This window comes from Balaenoptera musculus, chromosome X, assembly GCF_009873245.2.
Source record: "Balaenoptera musculus isolate JJ_BM4_2016_0621 chromosome X, mBalMus1.pri.v3, whole genome shotgun sequence".
NCBI classification, from domain to species: domain Eukaryota; kingdom Metazoa; phylum Chordata; class Mammalia; order Artiodactyla; family Balaenopteridae; genus Balaenoptera; species Balaenoptera musculus.
The window spans coordinates 69,604,870-69,623,847 of record NC_045806.1 but is presented as its reverse complement, the minus strand read 5'-3'; the positions used below and the strand labels follow the sequence as shown (position 1 = coordinate 69,623,847).

The window sequence follows — 18,978 nt, the reverse complement described above, 5'->3', positions numbered from 1 at the left end:
ATTTATATCCACACAAAATCATGTACATGCTTCTTCATAGTAGCTTTATTTGTAACAGACCCAAACTGGAAACCTGCATTTGGTTCTTGTATGTAGTGTGAGGAGCTTGGTGAAACCTCTCCCTCAAAGAGACATCTATTAAACTAGTCAAATTAGCAAATTCTCTGGATATGGATCAAAGGGCTTACAACAAATTGAGATGCTTCTTTCCACAAAATCTACAGAACATGGTAAGAAGAGTGGGAGACAGTTGCACTCAGCTTAGAGCCTGTAACCCTCCCCCCCACCAGTGCTGTGTTATAGAAGAGCTATTCTAGAAAGCTCTCCAGCAGAGTGGTAACTCTCATCTTCCCCTGAGCTAAAAAGAGGTATTCCAGGTGGATTTGGCAATTGGTGAAAACTGGCAGATACCATACACACTGATTCCCCATCCCCATATCCTGCTCCATGGAGAGGATTCAGGAAAGCAGCTGGTGAAAATTCCAGTCCCCTATTCCCTCGTATCTCTATGCTGCTAAAGAGCTGTTCTGATACTCACAGTACTTGATTGGCACAGCATAAAATATCCACTGAATACATGAAAAGGCAGTAAAGAAGGAAGAGAAGAACAAAAAAGACATGAGGCATAGAAAATGAAAGCAAAATGGCAAAAATAAATCCAATCACACTAATAATTACATTAAATCTGAATGAGTTAAACAATTCAATCAAAAGACAAAGATTGTCAGATTTTATTAAAAAAACAAAATCCTGTCCAAAGGAAACACATTTTAGATTTAAAGATATATTTACGTTAAAAGTAAAAGCATGGAAAAAGATATACCAGGAAAACAGCCACCATAATTTGACTTTGAGTCAAAAATTGTTACTAGAGTTAAAGAGACATATTATAATGATAAGAGGGTAAATCTATCAGAAACATATAACAATTATAAACATATATGCACCTAAAAACAGAGCCACAAAATACCTGAAACAAAAACTGACAGAAAACACAGAAAGGAAAAGCAGAACAAACAGAAAACAAAGAACAAAGAAAACAGAGGGAAAAAACAGACAATGTAATAATAATAGTTAGAAAATTCAATACCTCATTTTAATAATGAATTCAACTAGGCAGAAAGTCAGCAATATAGAAGATTTGAACAACAATATAAACTAAGTAGACCTGACAGACTTCCACAGCACGCTTCCACCCAACAACAGCAGAATATACATTCTTATTAAGTGCATATGGAACATTCTTCAGGATAGACCATACAGTAGGCCATAGGACAGGTCTCAAAAGATTTAAAATTGTACAAACAAAGCATGGTCTCTAACCACAAAAAGTTAAATTAGAAATGAACAATAAAAAGATCTGGAAAATGCACAAGTATGTGAAAAATAATTAAAAAACAAAATACTCCTAAATACCAATAGGCCAAAGAAAAAAAGTCACAAGTAAACTTAGAAAATACTTTTGAGTTGAATGAAATGAAACAAAATGAAAACAAAAGACACCAAAACTTATGGTGTAGTGAAAGCAGGGCTGAAAGGGAAATTTATATATAGCTGTAAATGCTAAAAAAAAAAAAAATACCTCAAATCAATAATTTAATAATTTACCTTAGGAAAACAGAAAAGCAAACTTAACCCCAAAGCAAGCACAAGGAAGGAAAGAGTGAGGATTAGAGTGGAAATAAGTGAAATAGAGGAAAGAAAATCAACCCAGAAAATCAACACACCCAAAAGTCATTTCTTTGAAATGATCAACAAAATTGACAACCCTTTTGATAAGGTAACAAAGAAAAAATAGAAAGAAAAGGCTCAAATTACGAAAATTAGTAATGAAAGAGAGGACATCACATACTGACCTTACAGAAATAAAAAACATTTTAAGTTAATACTATGGACAACTATACAGCAACAAATTAGATAACTTGGAAGAAATGAACAAATTCGTAGAAAGACACAAATTACCAAAAGGATGAAAGAAGAATGGAAAATCTGAATATGTAACCAGTAAAGAGACTTAATTAATAATCAAAAATCTTCCTATAAGGAAAGCCCAGGCACAGACTGCTTCATGGGTAAATTCTAGCTAAAGTTTAAAGAAGAATTAACACTAATCTTTCAAAACTTTTCCAAAAAATAGCAGAGGAGGCAACACTTCCCCTCTCATTCTATAAGGCTAGTACTGCCCTGGCACCAAAACCAAAGTCGTCATAAGAAAACTACATTAATTTTGTATCCTGCTACTTTACCAAATTCATTGATTAGCTCCAGTAGTTTTCTGGTAGCATCTTTCGGATTCTCTATGTATAGTATCATGTCATCTGCAAACAGTGACAGCTTTACTTCTTTTCTGATTTGGATTCCTTTTATTTCTTTTTCTTCCCTGATTGCTGTGGCTAACACTTCCAAAACTATGTTGAATAATAGTGGTGAGAGTGGGCAACCTTGTCTTGTTCCTGATCTTAGTGGACATGGTTTCAGTTTTTCACCATTGAGGACGATGTTGGCTGTGGGTTTGTCATATATGGTCTTTATTATGTTGAGGAAAGTTCCCTCTATGCATACTTTCTGCAGGGCTTTTATCATAAATGGGTGTTGAATTTTGTCGAAAGCTTTCTCTGCATCTATTGAGATGATCATATGGTTTTTCTCCTTCAATTTGTTAATATGGTGTATCACGTTGATTGATTTGCATATATTGAAGAATCCTTGCATTCCTGGAATAAACCACACTTGATCATGGTGTATGATCCTTTTAAGGTGCTGTTGGATTCTGTTTGCTAGTATTTTGTTGAGGATTTTTGCATCTATGTTAACCAGTGATATTGGCCTGTAGTTTTCTTTCTTTGTGGCATCTTTGTATGGTTTTGGTATCAGGGTGATGGTGGCCTCGTAGAATGAGTTGGGGAGTGTTCCTCCCTCCACAATATTTTGGAAGAGTTTGAGAAGGATAGGTGTTAGCTCTTCTCTAAATGTTTGATAGAATTCGTCTGTGAAGCCACCTGGTCCTGGGCTTTTGTTTGTTGGAAGATTTTTAATCACAGTACCAGAAAACTACTAGAGCTAATCAATGAAATTGGTAAAGTAGCAGGATACAAAATTAATGCACAGAAATCTCTTGCATTCCTATACACTAATGATGAAAAATCTGAAAGTGAAATTAAGAAAACACTCTCATTTACCACTGCAACAAAAAGAATAAAATATCTAGGAATAAACCTACCTAAGAAGACAAAAGACCTGTATGCAGAAAATTATAAGACACTGATGAAAGAAATTAAAGATGATACAAATAGATGGAGAGGTATATCATGTTCTTGGATTGGAAGAATCAACATTGTGAAAATGACTCTACTACCCAAAGCAATCTACAGATTCAATGCAATCCCTATCAAACTACCACTGGCATTTTTCACAGAACTAGAACAAAAAATTTCACAATTTGTATGGAAACACAAAAGACCCCGAATAGCCAAAGCAATCCTGAGAACGAAAAATGGAGCTGGAGGAATCAGGCTCCCTGACTACAGACTATATTACAAAGCTACAGTAATCAAGACAGTATGGTACTGGCACAAAAACAGAAATATAGATCAATGGAACAGGATAGAAAGCCCAGAGATAAACCCACACATATATGGTCACCTTATCTTTGACAAAGGAGGCAAGCATATACAGTGGAGAAAAGACAGCCTCTTCAATAAGTGGTGCTGGGAAAACTGGACAGGTACGTGTAAAAGTATGAAATTAGAACACTCCCTAACACCATACACAAAAATAAACTCAAAATGGATTAAAGACCTAAATGTAAGGCCAGACACTATCAAACTCTTAGAGGAAAACATAGACAGAACACTGTATGACATAAATCACAGCAAGATCCTTTTTGACCCACCTCCTAGAGAAATGGAAATAAAAACAAAAATAAACAAATGGGACCTAATGAAACTTAAAAGCTTTTGCACAGCAAAGGAAACCATAAACAGGACCAAAAGACAATCCTCAGAATGGGAGAAAATATTTGCAAATGAAGCAACTGACAAAGGATTAATCTCCAAGATTTACAAGCAGCTCATGCAGCTCAATAACAAAATAACAAACAACCCAATCCAAAAATGGGCAGAAGACCTAAATAGACATTTCTCCAAAGAAGATATACAGATTGCCAACAAACACATGAAAGAATGCTCAACATCATTAATCATTAGAGAAATGCAAATCAAAACTACAATGAGATATCATCTCACACTGGTCAGAATGGCCATCATCAAAAAATCTACAAACAATAAATGCTGGAGAGGGTGTGGAGAAAAGGGAACACTCTTGCACTGTTGGTGGGAATGTAAATTGATAAAGCCACTATGGAGAACCATATGGAGGTTCCTTAAAAAACTAAAAAGAGAACTACCATACGGCCTAGCAATCCCACTACTGGGCATATACCCTGAGAAAACCATAATTCAAAAAGAGTCATGTACCAAAATGTTCGTTGCAGCTCTATTTACAATAGCCAGGACATGGAAGCAACTTAAATGTCCATCATCGGATGAGTGGATAAAGAAGATGTGGTACATATATACCATGGAATATTACTCAGCCATAAAAAGAAACGAAATGGAGTTATTTGTAGTGAGGTGGATGGAGTTAGAGTCTGTCATACAGAGTGAAGTAAGTCAGAAAGAGAAAAACAAATACAGTATGCTAACACATATATATGGAATCTAAGGGGAAAAAAAAAAGAAGGTCATGAAGAACCTAGTGGCAAGACGGGAATAAAGACACAGACCTACTAGAGAATGGACTTGAGGATATGGGGAGGGGGAAGGGTTAGATGTGACCATGTGAGAGAGTGGCATGGACATATATACACTACCAAACGTAAAATAGATAGCTAGTGGGAAGCAAACGCATAGAACAGGGAGATCAGCTCTGTGCTTTGTGACCACCTAGAGGGGTGGGATAGGGAGGGTGGGAGGGAGGGAGATGCAAGATGGACGAGATATGGGAACATATGTATATGTATAACTGATTCACTTTGTTATAAAGCAGAAACTAACACACCATTGTAAAGCAATTATACTCCAATAAAGATGTTAAAAAAAAAGAAAACTATAGACCAATATTGTTTATAGATATAGATTAAAAATCCTCAATGAAATAATAGAAACTGAATAGAGACACGTATAAAAATAACTAAGCATTTGATCAAGTGGGATATATTAACATATCAAGAATGCAAGGTTAGTCCAACATACGAAAATTAATCAATGTAATATACCATATTAATAAAATAATGGACAATACGTACATGTCCATATCAGTAGACATAGAAAAAGCATTTGACAAATACTAGTACTCTTCCATGTTTAAAAAAAAAAAAAACACTCAAGAAACTAGGAATAGAAAAGAACTTCCTTAACTTGGTGAAGGGGGTCTATAAAAAATCCCACAGCTAACATATTTCATGATGAATAGCTGAAAGCTTTCCCCCTATGATTAGGAACAAGAACAGAATGTCTGTTGTCACTACTTCTATTCAACATTGTACTGGACGTTCCAGTCAGGGCAATTAGACAATAAAAAGAAATAAAAGGCATGCAGTTTAGAAAAGAAGTAAAACTACCCTTATTTACATATGACATGATCTTGTATGTAGAAAATCCTAAGGAATACACTCACTCACACACACGTACATGCATGCACTCAACTATTCAAGCTAATAAACGAATTCAGCAATGTTGCAAGGTACACAGGAAATAAATCAATACACCAAAATATATTTTATTCCTATTTGCCAGTAAGGAATAATCTGAAAATGAAATTACAAAAAACAATTTCATTAACAAGAACATTAAGAAGAATAAAATAGGAATAAATTTAATGCAAGCCTAAATTTGAAAGTCTTGCAAGACTTGCAAAATAAGTGCAAGACTTTTAGACTGAAAACCACAAAATATTGTCGAAAAAAATCAAAGACCTAAATCAACTGAAAGACATCCCAAGTTCATGGATTGTCAGACTTAGCACTGTCAAGATAGCAATACTCCCCAAAGTGATCTACTGATTCAAGACAGTTACTATCAAAATTCCAGATGCCCTTTTTTTAAATTGACAAGCTGTTTCTAATATTCATATGGAAATGCAAGGAACCTAGAAAAGTCAAACATCTTGAGAAAAAAGATCAAAATTGGAATTCTCATCAAAGGAAAATTTTTTTTTCTATTTCTTTAATTTTGTATCTAAATGAGATGATAGATGTTCACTAAACTACTGTGATAATCATTTCATGATGTAAGTCAAATCATTCTGTACAACTTAAACTTATGCAGTGCTGTATGTCAATTATATCTCAATAAAACTGGAAGAAAAAAACTGTCAAGGTCACTCATGAAAGATAGGAAAGAGTACGGAAATATTCCAGATTAAAGCAGATCAAAGAGATATGATAAGGAAACATAATGCATGATCCTAGATTTGGATCCTGGCCTAGAAAGGAAGAGGAGACATTGTGCAGTGGGTGAAATTTGAATGGCATCTGTGGATTGGATGATAGTGTTGTATCAGTATTAACATCCCGATTGGGAGGCTTGCACAAAGGTTATAGAACAGTATACTTCTTTTTGAGGAAATATACAGTGAAATATTTAGGGGTGAAATAGCAACATGTCTGCAACTTGCTCTCAGATTGATCAGAAAAGGAATAATTATAATAGAGGAGAAAGGGAGAAAATGTCAAAAGTTAACAACTGTAGAATCTGATTTAAGGAGATGAGTTCTTTGTACTCTTCTTGCAACTTTTCTGTAAATTTGAAATTATTTCACCATAAATTATACTAAAAAAAGGACTAAGTTAGAGCACTCACATTTTCCCATTTCAAACTTAATAAAAAGCTACAGCAATGAAGACAGTGTAATACTGGCATAAAGACAGAAATATAGATCAATGGAATAGAGTTAATTGAGAGTCCAAAAATACATTTAGGGTCAATTAGTTCTCGACAAATGTGCCAAGACAATTCAATGGGAGGATGAATTGTCCCTGCCAGTTACATGGCTCTGTGAATTTTTGTCACAAGAGCTCTATTGTGAATTTTGTCACAGGGGCCCAAAATTTCAGCTTTTGCTATAGGCAGAAATATAAGTATAAAAATACATCCCAAAGTTAAGTGCAGATATTGGTTTTCAATTATTTATGCTGTTCCTTTCCTTCCATTAGTCCAGATGAGTGAATGGATATAACGGTATTTTCTCTGCTTACAAAATTAAGTTCTGTTTAACTCTACTGGCTCTTTCATGATAAACAGAAGGACTTGTGTTTCAATTAGACTAAGGTAGAGTAAATATTTTGCTTTAACCATATTTTGATCAGTACCAAAATATGCCAAAAACAAATTATAAAATTATTTACCTAGTAAAGTAATACTAGTCATTCTTGAGGTAGAGGGAAAGAATAAGAAATCTAGGCAGGGGTGTATCATCCTCTCACAGGAAGAGAAAGAAAATATTTGAAATCAAAAATACAATCTACCACCACATGGCAAGTAGCAGTTCTTAACCCATGGTAGGTGCTTAATACATACTTGTTGAAGAACTAAATGAATGAACTAAAATGAACAAATATTATGAAGCAGCCTTATGTTCTGTAGGCATTTAAACTACTTCTTCCTCTTTTCTCCCATAGTAACTTTTAGATATCTTTTATTTTGAATACAACTTGTGTTTACTTATCAGTTTCACCCACTAGAGTCCATTCCTTGAGGACAGTACTTTGGTCTTGTTCTTCTTTGCCCTCCCTCCTTTAAAATTGATTAATACATTCATTTCCTTTAATCGCCAAATTTCACTCTAATTCATCCACCATAGGTAGCTATTTTCATATATTTAATGATTATCTTTTTGTTTGAATGTTTACAAAATGCATATTGTAGTAATGTGTACATGTATTTTTAATTTTGTTACACATCTCATTTTTTCTGTTTTCACAAAGTAAATGGTGTATTACAGTTGTTTTGTTTCTTATCCTTTTTCATAAAACATAGCCTTTTATATCCATCTGTGTTCCTATGTGTACATATAACCCATTTCTTCTAGCTGCTATATAGTACTATATGATATACATCCACCACATTTCACCTATCCCTGTCAGTGTTGGACACCTATATTGCCTCAAACTCCCCATGATCATAAAAAAACACTGTGATGAATATCCTCCTATAAGTGCCCTCATGAACTTGTATATCTTTGTGATATACACTCAAGAACAGAATTGCCATGCCATAGAACATGTGTATATACTTAATTTCACTAAATAATATCAGATTGATCTCCACAGTGGCTGTACCAGTCAATACTCCCACCAGCAGTACATGGGGGCGCTTACATTCCAATATCCCTAACAACATTTGGACTTAACCAGCATTCTATTTTCCTCTAGCTTAATAAAATGTTATCTCATTGTTCTAATATGTAGTTATCTGTTAATTATTTTGAGCATCTCTTCATGTGCTTATTAGTTTTAGTGTTTTCTCTTCTATATACCTCTTGTTCCTATCTTGTTGATCTTTGTATCCCCAATGTTTATCACCATCTCCTGCACATTATGGGCATTAAGATTTTTTTTTGAAAGAATGTATAAAAGAATAAGAATGTATGAAAGTAAAAAGTATTCACAAGACTTGTTAACAGTATGGATGTAGAGGATTCTTTAAAATGATGGAATACAGCAGAAAAATCAAATGTGGTAAAGATAAAGGAATTTTGCACATGTTGAATTTGATGCACCTAAAGATATCAAGTAGGAATTTGGATGTATGAATGAATGAGGTGAACTATAGAGCCAGGCTGAGGAGGGGATATGGCAGTAGCAGTTAGCCTAGTGATATGAGAAGTCCCTAGTAAGTTTCAGAATGACTGAGAGAAAAGATCCAAAAACAGCCAGGCCAAATCTACATTAAGTATGCAACTCATGCCTTAGCTTAAGAGTATTAATATCCATCAAGTCTATATAACTCAGGAGAGATTACAGAAATGGGTTACATTTTCCCTGAATATGTTCAAATTATACTAAGCAAATTTTATTATCCACCACAGATTGCTACTTACTAGTTGTCTTGGTGTTTTTTTATCCTTGGGCAACCAATTTCCCAATTTAAATTACAAGATCTTAATAAGTTAGCTTTTAATAACAACTCTAAATATATCCTACCATATTTTCAACAACTTTATCACTTCTGGAAAGTATTCAAAAGTAAATTGTACCAGACCATGAACCCCAAAAGTATCCATCCATTGCCTTGCCCCTTCTAAGAAGTCCTAGAGCATCTGACAACTATATTGCTCCCTTCTGTGATTTCTAACATAGGTCACTATGCTGTTAACTACAGGACTGATGCACTGGCCAAAACTGACTGGACCAGGGATTGGTATCTGAGGCAAAGGCAGCCAACAAGAGACTGCCTTACAAAGGGGCCCGATGTGCAATTTCTGCCTAAGAAGTGTATTTTGCAGTGGTTAGTGACTAGCCAACCTGATCAGATCTTCTCTCTAGGGAAGTCTGGATGTGAAACACATAGAGTTAGCAGTAGCAGAACAGTCATGAGAATGGTAACTACTAGAGTTGCTATGGTATCCTGAACGGTTCTTCTTGAGATTTGTTTAGCTGATGAGACAGTTTCCTAGGCTTTCTTCCTAACCTATGCAACTTTCCAATAAACTACCACTTAAGATGACTTGAACTTGCCTCTGTTCTTCATAACCTGAAAAGCCTAATACCCTTTCTTCTCTAACCTGTATAAAAGCCACAAATTCTCCCCTAAATCAGTGGTTCTCAAACCTAGCAACACATCAGAATCACTGGTGGGCTTTTAAAATATTAAAATGCCCCATCTGGGGTGGGGCTCAGGCAACAGTACCTTTTCTAAGCTGCCCAGATGATTCTAATGCACAGCTAAGATCAGGAAATATTGACTTACATGCGCCTGTTATGCAAACATTTTAGGGTCCATGTCAAGCAATTTTTAATTTCCATATTAAATGAGGTTCACAGAACACCTAACAGCCACCTGTGAGGATGGCATCACAGGGAATAGCTCAGTCATATAGGTGTGGTAGGAGGCAAGGCACAGATCATTTTCACTCTATGGCATAAAGCAACATCCTGGAACCTATACCAAGTATGGTTAAGGGTTTCAAAGCATACTTTCAAAGTTGCACTGAAAATACAGATGCTCAACAATGCTGAGTGGAAAGTGAAAAACTGATTTTGCTGGAGATAACCAACCGTCTTCCCAAGAATGAACTTCACTTTGTTAGGTTCCAACTACTTTCTGATATCAGTCACATGAAACAAAAGAGGAAAGAGACAAAGACTAAAGTTGACACGAAGGCTGGTATTATCAAGGATTTTGAAACCTTTAGGTCTATGGCATCCATGTTCCTTCCCATCCCCATCATCCTTGACTCAAGCCCCAAAACACAATTACAGAGTCATGTATCATCTCCTGTATTCTAATTTCTACAGCGATCTGTATTTTCTCTTCACTGACCAAAGTTCCTGCTACTCTACCAAACTCCAAAAGCCCTTCCATTGGGTCTACCCTCTTCTCTCCTTGCCTGAAATGAAACATGACTGTCCCCTGAGGTCACTGCAACTCTCAAGTGGAGGCTATTCAAAGTGTCTCAGGTATAGGAGGTAGAGTTTTTCTTCTTCTGATTGCCAATGCTGCTTCTAAGCCATTACTTCCCCAGCCTTAGGTAAAAATCTCTGTTCTTGTTAGTGAGAAAGTGGAACAACTGGAACCCTCATGAATGGGAATGTAAATTGGTACAACCACTTTGGAAAACTATTTGGCAGTAGCTACCAAAGCTGCATGCCCTATGACCTGGCGATCCCACTCCTAGGTATATACTCAACAGCAATGTGCACTTATGTGCGCCAAAAGACATATACAAGAATGTTGATGGGAGCAGTATTTGTAATAGCTTAAAACTGAAAATAATTCAAATGTCCATTAACAGTAGAATGGATAAATAAATCATGATATATTCACCCTCTAGAATATCACAGAGCAATAAGAATGAATGAACTAGCATACACGTGTAATGGCTGAATCTCAAAAACAATATTGGGTGAAAGAAGCCAGACATAGAGTAAATACTGCCTTATTCCATTTACATAAAGTGAAAACTAGGCTAATTAATCTATGGTGGAGAAGGAGCAAAGGGGAGGGCTTCGGGGCTGCTGGTAATTTTTTTTTTTTTTTAATTTGGCTGCTGGGTGAACAAGTATGATCATTTTTTGAAACTTTACCAAGCTGCTTATGATTTGTGTACTTAACTGTATGTATGCTATACTTCAACTGAAGAAAGTTTTCATAAAGGAAAGAAAAGTAATTCTCATCTGAGACTCATACCACCCATCTATTCATCCTTAGCACCTGCCTCCTGGTCACTTCATCGCATTGAAGATTTAGGATCCTGGTTAATAGTCTTCTTCTATACTCTAAATCCTGCCATAACTCTGAGTGACTTTAACATCCATATGGCTGAACCACTCAAAAGCCTCACCTCACTCTTCTTTGACCTCACCTTTTTAGACCTTCATATTCACTCCACTCCAGTTACCCACTCCATGAGTACACCCTGAATTTACCATTTCCCAGAACTTGTTAATAGTTAAAATCATAAACTCAACAAGCTTTTCTCTGACTATAACCTCCTATTTCAGCCTTGTTTTCCTTACTGCTTTACTCCTGTTCTTTAAGCCAATAAAGCTATCTACCACAGAAAACTTTTTGTGAGAATTAAATAAAATAATGTGCATCAACAGCATAATACAGAGTCTGACACATAGGAAATACTCAATACATGGTAGCCATATTTCAATATTAAGTATTCTATTAGAAACAAATATCTTTCAGGATGAAAATTTTCCTCAAATTCACTCAATCTCTGGCATTAATGAAATCTAGCTTTTGACACTACATTCCTTCCAATCCTTTTAAATGAAGGCCAGTCCTCCAGCCATTCTCTCTGATTCAAGAGGTCTGGAGGAGAGATCAGTACAGTACTTGTTCTCAAGGCTAATTCCACATCAGTGTTCCACCATCACATCTGCTCAAAAAGTTCTTATCTCTCAAAATGTACGTAAACTATTTTCAGAGTTATCTACCAACTTTCAGGACTCCTTTCTACCTTATTCCTTGTTATTAATCTCTGGGGCTTCAAAATTAACACAGATCAGCATTTTTGTACCTTGGCCTCACAGATGCTTGCTCAAGCTTAAGCCTCACGATCTGAACTCAGACCATAGCGATTTCAGATCCAGATCTACCACTTCTGACTGAGTGACTGTGGGAAAGTTACTCAACCTTTCTAAGCTTCAGTTTCTTTACCTGTAAAATGCTGGTAATAACAGTACCTAGATATAGGGCCACTGTGAAGCATAAATGCAAAAATTCACATAACGTGCTTAGCAAAATGCCTAACACAGTAAATGTTCAATAGCATAATAGCTGTGATCACTATTATTAATTCTTACCAGTTCTTGGCACATTTCCACTTGTCTCCAAACCTGCTCAGGTCTCCTGACATTTTTTTTTTTCACCAGTTTTATTGAGATTTAATTGGCATATAGTCTCCTACTTTTTTAAATGAAAAGAAACCTTCCCGGAATTTGCTACCCCCATCTCAAGATTTCTTCCCTACCTTTTGCTGCAACATTTCTCTAAAGAGTAATGTACACTTCCCTTCCAGAGGAGGCAAGGAGTAGTGGAAATATCAGGGACTCTGAAGCCAAATATACCTGTGTTTGAACCTGGTTCTTCCACTTGGATAACCCGAAGCAAGCACTTTTTCTAAACCTCAGTTTTTTCATATGTAAAATGGGGATACTACCCATTTCTTAGGGCCATCAAGAAGATTAAACTGAAATAATACATGTAAAGCAGCTGGTCAAAGTAGGTGCTAAATGAATGCCAGTTTCCCACCCCTTATCCTTTCCCTAACCCCTTACAATCTAGGTTCTCACTCTACCACTTTACCTCACTTCAGCTCTTATTAGCATTGTGACTTTGGACAATTTAATTGAATTTTCTAAATCTTAGTTTTCCATTTGTAAAATGGTGATCATTAACATCTACAACATAAAGTTATCTTGAGAATTAAGTGAAATAACATATGCAAAGTATTTTAGCATGGTGCCTGGCCTTGCAGTAAGCACTTAATAAATGGCAGCTACCAGTGACTTATTAATAGCCAAATCAAAAGACTGTTCAACTCGCTCCTTCTCTAGGCTTCAGTGACAACACACTATTCAGGTCTGCTTTTTAACCACTGACCATTCCTTCTCTCTCTGTACTCCCTCCATGATGTCCTTCTTTATTCTCTTCAACCAGGTGTGAACTCTCTCTTCTGAACCCTCAGATCACTTTGTACTTCTCCTGAGACAAGGCACTTCCTCTACTCTGAATGACAATCATTTGTTATATGATACATCTCAACTACTTAATTTAATATCTTTTATGTCCATTGCCTGACACTTATTTATTCATGTAGAATTTATTGAGTCCCTAATATAGCTCATACCTGTGCTAGGTACTAAGGATACAAAAATTAACATATTATAATTACTATCCTCAAGTAGCTTATAGTTTAGGAGGATAGAATACACAAGTAAGTAGTCTACTATTTGCAGTATGATAAGTCCTATGGTAAAAGTATGCCCAGAATCCTCTCGAGCACAAAGAGGAGTTATTTAAATCAGACTGGGGAGATCTGGGACACTATCTTGGAAAAGGCCTTTTGTATTTAGCATACGGGGAGGCAGTACACAAATCCCTGTTAAATGAATGAGTGAAATATGAATAGGAACTAACTAGATGAGGATGGGAAAGGGCACTTCAGGCCCAGAGAAAGAGCAGGGAAAAAGGCTTGGAGTACAGATATTAGGAGAGTTTCTGAGAGACAGGAAATGAAGCTGGAAAGCCAAAGCAGAGTCGGCTGTTCCAGACATAGGAGTCTGATCTGACTCTAGAGGGCAGATGATAGAGTGCCAATAAAGATTTTTAAGTAGTGGAAGGGCATAATCAGATTTACATTTTAGTACTCTGGCAGTGCAGGGGGAAATTAATTCCATGAGAGCCAGGCTAGAGGCAGCGAGTCCAGTTAGAAGGGTGTTGTGATAATTCAAATAAATTCTGAGAGCAAAAATGGAGTGAGAATGGCGAATCAAGACGGATACTGAGCCTGAATTATTCATATTTGTATCTCCTGCAAGCAGTGCATTTTACACTTAAAACCCGTTACAAATATCTACCCATAGATATTTGTCTACTCATATTTGTCGACTACTGTTACTGAAACCTACTTAGGGAACTGCAGCTAGCAGCCACTTGTGTCACTTCCTGTACACAGATTCCTAAGTAAAGGCACCTTTTCCCATTACAGAACTGAAAAGAAACTTAGGTTTGTCATTCAAACCCGTAAAGTAACAACAGTGAATACAAACCCAGGCACTGCAGAGAGACTTGAGACGTCTCTATCCTGGTCTATTTCACCCGAAATAATGTTTGAACAAAGTCCTTCAAAGGGTCGTGAGGCCCCGCCCTGTGCACCCAGGCAAATGCCCAGGATTCTTTTCTCTTTGTTTCATCTCAAGACCCAAGTCTGTTCGCTGCTCGTCGCCTGGCGGGCCATTTCCGCCCAGCTGTTTCCCAGTTTTAACCCTGCCGCTGTATAAACAGTCAACAGCAGGGGATTGAGGAGAGAGAACTGTCCCAGGCTGAGGAAACTCTAAAGAGGAGAAGCAGGTGTCTTGAGGCTTCAAACGTTAAAGATTCCCTGACCTTGCCAATTCTCTCGCAACCCCATCTCCACCTCGCCTCTTGCTGTGGGACTCCCTTCTGAAGTTGGGAGGATCCCTTCTACAGTTATCAGAGCGCTACCAGCATCCAGAGAAACTAAGCAAAGTATTTTTTACTTACGCTAACGGCCGCCATAGCTGTAGCACTCTCCGCCCAGGTCTTCGCACGGAGAGCGGAAAGGGACAAAATAGCTCAACTAGGCACCGCTCAAAGTAGTCCCACCCAGTTCCGCCCCTCGTCGGTCGGCTCCACCCTTTCTCCGCCTTCCTAGTGCCGCTCTAGGAAGCTGCAAAAGTTGGCCCTCTTTCTCCGGGGAAAACGGTTCAACCCTGTGGTTGACTGTCGTTATCCCTGATGACACCTTTCAGAATATTCTCCATAGTCCATTTGAAAATTACTTTGCTGGGTGCAGAACTTTTCATTATGTTCGTTTTTTCAGGCATATGTGATTTGTCTAGTTGAGGACTTAAAATCCAAGTCCGGCTGCCTTAATAAATAACTGTATAGTCACAAAAAGAACATGTTACCTCTGCAATACTTGGGCAAGTTCATACAGCCTAAGAGTATGTCGCTAAGCGCCTACTACGTGCCAGGCACTTGTTCAAAGTACAGAACATAACGTAATGCCTTCCCTCACGGAGCTTGTGATTCCAGGAGGAAAAGAGAAACAAATAAATGTTACAAAGTGCCAAATGCTATGAAGGAAAATAAAACAGTATGGGGATGGGGTGGGAATTTATTGATTTAGATAGATTAGGGAAAGGTTTTCTGATAAAGTGACATTTGAGGAAAGTCTTGAAGGAATTTAGGGAAGAACCTTCCACGCAGAAGGAACAGCAATAAAAAAAGGCCAGTGTGTCAGAAGTGGCTACGTCTGATGGCACTGACTAATTTAACGTGAGAGGAAAAGTATGTGCAGCTTCTTAAATTTGCCCCTAGGCATATAATAAATCTCAGGGACCTCTGATGGCCATACTAAAGAAAGCCCCTTTACTTCTCACGGTCAAAAAAAGCTGATATTTTTAAAAGCTAAACTCAAAGACTGATTCTTTTGGTTTCTAAAATTATTTCAGTTGAATTTATACCTAACCTTGATAGGTCACTTATGTAAAAATTTAGAGCTTTGAGCAGGAGAGAGTGGTAGTCTGACATTTTAAGGGGGCTATCTGGGAGGATCTGGAGGGCTAAGAGTATTCAAAATCCCTACACCTTTCTCTCTGAACTACTCTTTATTCCTGATACCAATTTCTGTATTGGTCAGTATTCTTTGATTACAAGCAACAAAACCCGGGCCCCCTGCACTGGAAGCACGGAGTCTTAACCACTGTGCCACCAGGGAAGTCCCTCATTCAAGTTCTTATTTGCATTTCCCTGATGTCTAATGAAATTGATCACCATTTCATATTTCAATTGGCCATTTTGATGTTATCTTTCATAAAGTGCTTATTCGAGTTTTTAGCCCACTTTTTCTATTCTGTTGTCCATCTTTCTCATTTATTTGTAGGTGTTCCTTCAGAAGACTGTATACAAGCACTTTGCCAGATTTATGTGTTGTTAATATCTTCTCTCACACTGTGGCTTGCCTTTTTATCCCTTCAGTGGTGTCCAGAAACCAACCCTGCTGGACCTGGATCTGGGACTTCCAGCCTCCAGAACTTAGAAAATATATTTCTGTTGTTTAGGCCACCCAGTCTATAGTATTTGGCTATGGCAGCCTAAGCAGACTAATACATTATTCTTCTTATATATTGCTTAATTCCATTTGCTAATATTTTCATTAGGATTTTTACATCTATGGCCATGATGGTTATTGGTTTGTAAATTTCTTTTAAGACTTTGGTATCAGTGTTTTATTAGCTTCATAGACAAACTGGGAATTGTTTCCTCTTTATTTTCAGGAAAAGTTTGTTTAAGATTGGCATTATTACTTCCCTAAATATCTAAAAGATTTCACCAATGAAGCCATCCAGGCCTGGAGATTTCTTTGTAATAAGGTGTTTCATTATAAATCCAAACTATTTAACATGCTCTCAGATTTTCCATTCTTTCTTGTGGCTGCTTTGCTGAGTTGTGCACAGTCAGTTCTACAACAACACTTATTTAAAAAGGTGAATTTGTTCCAATATGGTGGATATATTAGGAAACAATTTGAAAATTACATAAATTTCATGTTCACTCATGCACTATTTCGTCCATAAGAAACACGATGTGAATGCAGAAAACAGCACCCAGCTCAATCAGACTGTGTAAGAATGCACAAAACACACACACAGACTCCTCAAACATCTACCAGATACCTTGGTTCACTCAGGTGTTACCTACAAAATTGTGTTTTGTTACTATTTTTTATTTGTGAATTTTTCTATGTAAGTAAACAATATCCTAAACGTGTCTAAGCACTCTCGCCCCAAAACACCAAGCACTGCATGAGAAAGGAAAGCTTTAAATATTGAGGTGAAGTTTGAAGTAACCAAGAATTTTGAAAGAAGTGTGAGAATATGTGATATCTCCTGAGCAGTAGGTATAAAGAAATATGCATTTTTGGACCTTCTGATACAATACAGTGAAAATAAAAGAAACATCTATGTCTGGAAAAACTTCAAGGAATACAAAATCAGTAATGAGACCTAAAGTAATAGAAGAAATGAAAAGATTGATGAATCTATGGATTGAAGACTAGACAGTAAAAAAAATTAGGAACAACCTTTCTCACATTTGATGAGAAGGCACTATCTATACACAAAGGCCTTAAATGAAAATTGTCAGGCCCTGCAGAAGTGGCTCCTTCAATGATGGTTTGGTGATTTAAAACACTGTTGCAATTTCCAAAGCTTTCAGCCTTGGGTGAAGATGTGATTGCAGATTTAAAACTTGCAGAAGAACTTCTAGCAATGAAACACATAATAATTGAAGAAGAAGGATTACATTGGATTACATTTTCAATTTTAATGAAACAGTTATCTATTATATATGCATCTCTTGAAAGGCCTACATTTGAAAGAAAGAATAATATGACCTAAGATTTAAGGCTGTGAAAGACTGCAAATTTTGATAACCCTGCTTAAAACTACTTCACAATGACTCACAAGCTGCAACCCTTCCTACATCCATTTCCATAAGCAAACTTCAGTTGACTTTCCTATGTATTGTATGTAGTATTTATATATTTCTTAACTGTTTAACATGCATAAAAGTGTGCTACCATGTTTATTAAGTTCCTATCTTTTTGTAATGGGTCACTGATGAAGTGTTTGGGTGCTGCACCTCTAATCTCATTTCCCCCATAAGATCTTCAGTTTTTATTACATGATTTCATGGTGCATTGATTTTTAGGGATTCATATGTTGAGCTATAGTAGTACTGACATCTCATTTCATCTTAGTTGTCAAATATGTTGGCACAAAATTATTCATAATCTGTTAACCTAAATGAGTGAAGGAATATATAGCTTTTTTTGGTCTACCTTTTATTTTCCCATTTTTGGAAAAAAGGATACAAAGAAAACAACACTAGTGCAATGATCAATGGCCCCTGGTACTCAGCCTCAGCGTCAGGAAGACAATAGAAAGAGAGAGATATTCTGACAAATATTACAGCAGTCCCTTCTACTCAGTTCCAAGTTTTCAAGACAAAATATTATGATATTTAAATATTTAGACCACACTCATAGTCTGCAACCTAAATTCTGGACGTTATGAGTAGTAGGAAGTGGCAGGAAGTCCCTAGTCCTGTGTTCATTTTGTATTGTTACCGACCAGGGTTCCTGGACTCTTTAATCAATAGAAATTGATAAAAGGCCAGACAAGAAAATTCAGGCAAGGCTTTATTGGGGTTCATGCTGCTGCATGAGGGAGTGAGAACAGGAAACATGTTCCCTTGCTCGCTCCCTGAGGGGGGGCAAGCTGGTCCCTTAAATGGGGTGAGGGTGGGGGCAGACTCGTGGGTTAGGCAAGAAGGGTGGCTTAGGTGGTCTGCTCACTCCTTTGGTGGTGTTATCTGCAGGGATCTTGTGAAGTATCCTGCTTTTGTCCCAACACCTCAGAAGTGGCAGTTGGATTTTGGTCTTTTTGTATCTTGTTGCTCATAATTTGCCTCAACTGCGCATGTGTGCAGTTATTTT

The 18,978-nt window shown here is 36.9% G+C and overlaps 1 protein-coding gene across 2 annotated transcripts in view; it reads right to left on the bottom strand.

The window, feature by feature from the left end:
- The window catches only part of APOOL (apolipoprotein O like), a 92,722-nt gene extending 77,640 nt beyond the window's left edge, over window positions 1-15,082 (bottom strand). Inside the window, exon 1 of one of the 2 annotated variants that reach the window (XM_036841138.1) lies at window positions 14,979-15,082. In XM_036841138.1, coding sequence (XP_036697033.1) covers window positions 14,979-14,993 — 15 coding nt within the window. In that variant the 5' untranslated portion in view covers window positions 14,994-15,082. The remainder of the gene's footprint in view (window positions 1-14,978) is intronic. The other variant, XM_036841140.1, reaches the window with a different exon arrangement.
- Window positions 15,083-18,978: the final 3,896 nt, after the last annotated feature.